Source organism: Dipteris shenzhenensis, chromosome 20 (assembly GCF_047967505.1).
Source record: "Dipteris shenzhenensis isolate YYH24624 ecotype China chromosome 20, Dip_SZ_1.0, whole genome shotgun sequence".
Taxonomy (NCBI): domain Eukaryota; kingdom Viridiplantae; phylum Streptophyta; class Polypodiopsida; order Gleicheniales; family Dipteridaceae; genus Dipteris; species Dipteris shenzhenensis.
The window spans coordinates 34,895,109-34,902,540 of NC_141615.1; the positions used below are offsets into that span (position 1 = coordinate 34,895,109).

The window sequence follows — 7,432 nt, forward strand, 5'->3', positions numbered from 1 at the left end:
AGACAGATCATCTAAGTATTAAGCATTTGTTTTCTCAACCAATAGTTTCACCCTCGGCAAATCAAGTGGGTAGAATATCTTCAAGGGTTTGGACAACCTAAGTTAGAATATCAACCCAGTAAGGAGAACATAGTGGCAGATGCACTAAGTCGTAGACCGAGTGTAAACTTTGTCTCTGTAGTGAGAGAAGAATCTCTTAGTGCGATGAGGGATGCCTACAAAGGTGATAAAGAATTTGGGACTATCTATGATGTGCTACTCCATGGACAAGGTGATTCCTTAGAGGGATATGCAATTCATGATGGGTACCTTCTTAGAGAACGTTTGTGTACCCTCCACTTTTAGATCCCTAGTTTTTGAAGAGATGCATAGTAGTCCCTATTCTGGACATAGAGGTATTAGAGGAACCATTGATAGAATTGAGAGATATTTCTATTGGTCAGGATTGAGAAAGGACAAAACTACTTTAGTCCAATAGTGCTTAACTTGTCAAAAAGTTAAGAGTGATCATGGTAAGACACCAAGATTACTTCAACCATTACCCATACCTAGCGAGAGATGAGAGCATATTACCATGGTCTTTGTGTCAGGATTTCCAAAGACAAGGACACAAAATGAGCAAATCCTTACCGTTATAGATAGACTTAGTAAACAACCCACTTCATTCCATGTAAGAAGAACATCATTGCCATAGAAACCGCTAAGTTATTTATAAAAGAAATCCTTAGATTACATGGATTACCTAAATCCATTACATCAGATAATGATCCCAAGTTCCAAAGCCAATTCTGGCAAGCTCTTTTTGAGAACTTTGGAACTAAATTGCAATTCTCCACTACATATCACCCATCGACTGATGGACAAAGTGAAATAGCCAACCAAGCTATTATATCTAGTTGTTATGTAGTTATGTCCATGACAATTCTACCCTATGGGAATTATATTTACCTCTATTAGAGTTTGCATATAGCAACTCTACCCATTCTGCTACCCACAAGGCACCATTTGAGATCATCTATGGCCAAGTCCTTCCCACACCCGTTGCACATTTAGGAGATAGGATTTTGGCAGCTGATCAATTTGCTGAGGATGTGTAGGAAGTACTTACAAGGGTTAAATCACATATTCAGCAAGCTCAAGATGTGTACAAGAAGGGTACGAATAAGAAGCGAAAGGATGTTCATAATGAGAAGGGAGTTTGGGTTCTTTTAAAGATTGACAAAAGGCGTATAAAGACAATTTGAGGAAATACCAAGTTTGTAAAGCTAGCGGTAAAATATTATGGACCTTTCCAAGTTTTAGAGGTTATACATCCAGGGGGAACTCCAACATCATACAGGTTGACATTGCCTACCAAATGGAGAATGAAGATTGGTTTCCATGTTAGCGTCTTGAAGCCATTTAAAGGTGAACCACTAGTGAGGCCTATTGAAGAAGAAGAACCAAAACTTGAAGACGGGGTAGAATTACTTGTTCTGGAACGAATACTATTCCATGAGGTCAGGAGTACTAGGAATAGACAGAGATCTCAATATTTGGTAAAGTTTAAAGGATATCCTATGGAAGATGGTCAATGGTTCGATGAAGATTACTTGAAGGATTACCCCACACATGTTGAAGATTATTTGAAGGCACACAGAGGAGGACATCTGCTTCTTTACGCAAGAGGGCATGTCATGACATGATTAGTTGTATTAGATCCTAGCGGATCATTCTAGGGAATCTGGCGATTACCCTATGGTTGTAACATTGTAAATTGGCCAATTGAATATAATAAAATATGCACATATGCATTAGGTCCTAGGATGGTTAGGAAAGGGTAGTATTGTGCATGGGTATTGCATTAATCAATGGTAGGCATAAAGAGTCATAGGCTAAGGGTAGAATAATAGGGTATGCCCAAGGGATGTGATCCCAAGAGGCATGAGGGTTGTACCCTCTCGCATCATTCATGGTGTGTGAGTATGGGCATTTGCATGCATATGGATTATGGCTTGAGATGAGCACGTAGGCAGAGTCTAGCAAAAATACACTCACGTGGGCATTGCATGTAGGTAGAGTCTAGTAAAAGTACACTCATGTGGGCACTACTTCCACCCCATTTGGAGGGCCAATCTCTCTCAAGTTCTGCATCATTCTTACACATGAGCATCTTGCATCCAAGATCGTGATACACCAACTCCACATTTTTAACCCTATGTGCACTAGCGCTAAGCGCTCTTGGCATATTCATACTCTCTTGGCTTGAACAAAGTGCTCGAGAGTGCAGGTGTATAAAATGGGTTACCTAGGGTCCTAGGACCTAAATGATCTCAAGTTTTCTTGACAAATTAAATTTTTGAGAAAGGATGCACGTGCTTTAGAAAGAACGAGTAACCTGACCCGTCTACGACTCAAAGTTGCGATCGTCTATTGCGTTCAATAAAATTTAAGGTTTCATTTATAAATCTCAAACCTTGAGGAATTTTAAGAAAATTTATGAAAAACATACACATACATGCCAATGCGCGTGCGCACGCACACACACAAAACACTAAATCTTAAAATATAAATAAATATCTTATAAACTGTGTGTGTGTGTGTGTGTGTGTGTCTCTCTCTCTCTCTCTCTCTCTCTCTCTCTCTCTGTCTCTCCCCTCTATCTTTTACATGCACACACACACACACACGCACACACATATAAATAAATCAATCTCTCCCTCCCTCCCTCCCTACCTCCCTCCCCCCCCCCCCCCTTGTGTGTGTGTGTGTGTGCCGGGGATTGAATTTAAATTGGCACATTCGGGTGTGCAGGCGTGGCACATGGTAGAGCGAGGTTTGCGCGACGGCATGGGTGATTGCAAGCATTCACCACAAACTTCCCCCCGCATTCAATTCTGGCCACTGAGGTGACGGGCAACAGTTTCACACGATACATGGCGCGAGGACTGCTCTGCATGCCCATGTCCACAAAGTAATTCCAATGGTCACACTAATACTTGTGGAGATTAGCACATAAGCATTTTCAATGCATTACACAAAAAAGAGAAGGAAACATGAGCAAAGGTGATCACTAACTGTGAATCTTGTAACACTCATATGAAAATTGTATCTATAAAGCTTATTTGAGCAACTGCACCATCACCAGTATCACCATCATCATGAATGTATGATGCTAGAGCCCTGTAACTGCACCGGCACCATTATCCCAGCATGCAAGCGAAGCCAATTGAGCGGCCATGATAGATAGAAGTCTCTCCTTCCTTTAATCACTCTCAGTCTAGTTTATGCCTCTCTCTCTCTCTCCTGCAACACACAATCCTTCCCAGTATTGAATGTTAGAAATGAAATCCCAATAGAGGGTACTCCACCCACAGGCATAAGATTGATATCACGTCCTCAAGAATTACCCATGGACTACGAAATCAAAACGTCTTTACTTATGTGTACTCTCTCTCTCTCTCTCTCTCTCTCTCCGCCCCTCTCTTACTCACTCTGTCCTCTCTCCTCTCATCGTAGAAGAGATCCTAACCCTCATGATTACACTGATACTCTCGGAGATAGGTTCCAGCTCCATTTGCAAAGCGATTCCAATAGTGACACTAATACTTGTGGAAATTAGCACATAAGCATTTTCAGTTACAAGAAAAATGGAAGGAAATGGGCATGGACAAAGGTGATCACTCACTATGAATCTTGTAACACACTCATATGAAAATTATATCTGGAAAGCTTCGTGAAAATGCATCTGTGGAAGTGCGCCATCACCATTATCACCATTAACCTAGGACCTAGATGATCGAAAGGTTTCTGAACAAATTAAATTTTCGAGAAAGGATGCACGTGCTTTAGAAAGAATGTGTGCTTTTCCAAGGCGTCCAAGAAGGTCACGTCGATGATAATGGTGGTAAAGAAAGAGGGAATTTTAAATTGGAGGCAGTACTAGCAACGCAGGTAACACGGAGCAGGGATAACGGCCAGGCTGTCTGCTGGCAAAACGGCGTTATTAGAACGGGGCAAGAATGTCGATGGTACGAAGGAGGTAGGTAGGAGGCAGGTGTTGGGAATTGAGTGTACAGTAGCTCGGTTTTTGGGCAGGGAGGAAATGCCTGGATGAGCTTCTGTTGTAGTTGGAAGAAGAGCTTGAGGCTATGGATGAATGAGATTCGAGAAGAAGAGCTTCAGTGCTTGTGTGATCTCGCCTGTGAAGGAGAAGAGCTTCAGACCATGGAGGGGAGAAAGAAGAAGAGCTTATGAAGCTTGTTTAATTATAGGAGTCTCTTGAGCTGTGCTTGTGTGTGGTCAAGAAAGAAGAATGAACAACCCAGCAACAGCAGAAAGAAGGCCCTGCATCTGCATGCAAAGAGGTTGCAAGCAGAGAAAATCAGGTGAAGCTTATATGAAGCCTTGGATCCACACCAAAGCAAGTAGTAGCATCTGCATCCAAGAGCAAGCAAAGCCAATCTTAAAGATGAAGAAGAAGGCCTAGCTTCTGCCTCGTGTACTAATTTGTACATCCAGGAGCAAGCAAAGCAAGCAACAAAGATGAACAAAAGGCCTAAGTTCTGCATCCAAGAGCAAGCAAAGCAAAGTCACAAAGATTTGATCAAGGCCTAACTTCTGCATCCAAAGCAAAGCCACAGAGATGATCAAGGCCTAACGTCTGCATCCAACAGCAAGCAAAGCAAAGTGACAGAGATGATCTAACTTGTGCATCCAACAGCAAAGCCACAAAAGATGATCAAGGTCTAACTTGTGCAAGCAAAGCAAAACAAAGCCACAAAGATGAACAAGGCCTAAAGTCTGCATGCAAGCCACAGAGATCGACAGGCCTGAATTCAAGAGTTAAGCAAGGCAATTACAGGTGTGTGCATCCAAGAGCAAGGCAGATGAGAGAGAGGACAACCCCAAGAGCAAAGCAAAGGTCACAGAAAGGCCATACCACTTTGATGATGAAGAAGGTGAGCTGGGTTTGTCTCCCGTTGGTTTCAGTCAATATGATAAGATGGCACCGAAGCTGAGAGGTTTCTGAAGGTTTCTTCCTGCCGTGTTTTTGCTTCTCGATCTGTGCTCTTCAAAGATTATATTGTGTCCTCCTGCAATCTCTGATACCAGACTGGACTTTCTGCTTGATTGTTGCTCTGAATGATTTTGGGCACCATCTGGTTTGCTACGGCGATTCATCTTCCTCGTGCATTCCGTTTGGGCTGTGGAGAGTCGACTGCCTTTTCACCACCCCCGTCGTGTCTTGATCGCCTTAGATTTTGTCCGTTTGTGCGTAGGCCCCCCGAACGCAATTTTTTGGCGAGACCCACTACGTCCACCCCTTGTCTTTTGCTTCTGAATCCTTCCTCCGCCGCCTTGGTAGCATCCCCTCCCCTCTTCCAGCGTCCTTGCACCCCTCAAGCAACAACGGCTTCGCCCTTTTATGTTTTTGTCCCCTCGGTTGTCCTAACCACTCTCTTACTTTCTGTGCCCTTCCTTCTTCTTGATTTATTGGAGCCGACGCGAGAGCTGTATATACTAATCATATCTGCTTTTCGCGTCGGAACTTCTTATTTACCTCCTTGGATCCTTGCCGGGCGACGAAGGCTTCCTTGTGGATGCCCGACAACTGTAATGCATTGGAAGGCCAACGACGAATGGCACATTTGGAGCTTACAGTACAGGACAACGAGCCACAGCCCGTTGCAGTTGAGAAAACTACAAAGAAGCCTAAAAAGGAGGTAGATGACGCGCGTAGGGATGAGTGGAGCAATGAAGCGATCAACTCATTGTTAGACGTATATGAGGAGAAGTGGAATTATAGGAATCGTGGCAATCTGAAAGGGGGAGATTGGGAAGATGTATCCCTTCGGGTTAGTGCCCGGAATGGAAGCTTAAGAACCCCCAAGACTCCCTTTCAGTGCAAGAACAAGGTAGCAAGCATGAAGCAAAAATACCGATCCGAAGCGCTTTTAAAAGGTATAAATGGATCTGGTTGTTCACGTTGGCCTTTTTTTGTCAGAATGGACACGATGCTTAAGGTGCCCTTGAGAGAGGAAGAGGGTATGCCTCCTGATGACATGAATGGAGCAGGGATTCTGGTGGCGGTTACTGATCCTAGATTGCAAGAGGCACTTCCTCGGGTTGAGAGTGGTGATTCTCAACAGGAATTCATGGGAGAGCAGGAACCTTTTCAAGTTGCTTTTTTGCAGGGCAAGCTGGAATCTCAAAGAGAAGCTGTTGGACAGAACAGAGACAGCAATCAGGAAGATGCGTCAAATACATTGCCCAGCAGGAAATTAAGTGGGGGCCAGGAAAGTGATACCAGCACACCCAGAAGTAAAGCAGCACAAGCACGAGTGCCGTCTGGTAAGCCCCTAAGCAAGCATCGGAAGCATGTAGACAGAGAAGTAGCTGCCAGCATTCAGAGCTTTGCGGCTTCTATTTTGAAGCTTGAGGAAGCCAAATTGGAAATGTTAAAGGATTCTGAGCGCCTAAGAGCTGAACTTGAAGCTCGGCGAGTGGACATGGAGTTGAAGAGAACAGAGATTATAATGAAAACACAGCTGCAAATTGCAAGACTGCTTTCTGGAAATCCTGGGAAGAGAAAGGCTGGCTTTAAAAAGCCTGATAGAATCCCTGTTATTGCATCCACAAATGTTGGTTCGCCCTTGCAAAATACCATGCAGGCAGACCCATTGACAGCAGTTCATCCGTCTGTTATGCAAGTTCCACGCCCTCCAAATGCTGCACAACCCATCCATACAGGGAAGTCTAATTTAGCACCGCCCCTGCAGTGTTCTGTTCAGTCAGAACGTTGTTGAGCTCCCGCTTTCAATTTTGTATGCCTGAGCAAATATCATAAGGTATCATTCCTGAGCTAATGCTGTCCTTGTGTAATTACTAGATAGAGACTTTTAAGATGAACCCACCTTGTTTTGGATGGCTCGAATCCTGGGTTTCTAGTTGAGAATTGGCTGCGTTGCTTTGGTTAACTTGACATGTGAGGTCATCTGTACACTAATGCGAATTCTCTCATCTGATTGTTTTAGCCAGCAGCCAATTCTGTCAATTTTTTGTACTCAGAGATTGGCTGGGTACCTAGATCTTCTTCTGAGGATGAAGATGTTTTATTAGTGGTTTATTTCGCATCTCTCCTTTTCTTGTGCTGCTGCCACAGGTGGATGTTTGGGCTAGATTGTGTTGTTTATTTCCAAATCTGTTAGAATCAAGGATTAGGAATTGTAAACGTTTAGGATTTAATTCAAAACTGGGGATGTGTATAAAAGAACAGTCTTACAGATTCAACATTGCATTGGTATGCCAGCTGGGGTCCCTTTATCCTCAGGGATCTACAATGAATTTCTTTTTTAGTGTTGTTTTGCATATGCCAATATGGGAAGGGAATTGACAGATGTCCTTCCTTCCTTCAATAGCAGAAGGGTATTGATGATCAGAAATCTCTAGC

General features: G+C 43.4%; 1 protein-coding gene across 1 annotated transcript; it reads left to right on the forward strand.

The window, feature by feature from the left end:
* The first annotated feature begins 4,022 nt into the window (after nt 1–4,022).
* Nucleotides 4,023–7,191, forward strand: LOC147889574 (uncharacterized). The gene has a single exon (XM_087391676.1). The coding sequence runs from the start codon at nt 5,583–5,585 to the stop codon at nt 6,786–6,788; it is 1,206 nt and encodes a 401-aa protein (XP_087247802.1). The 5' UTR covers nt 4,023–5,582; the 3' UTR covers nt 6,789–7,191.
* The last annotated feature ends 241 nt before the right edge of the window (nt 7,192–7,432 follow it).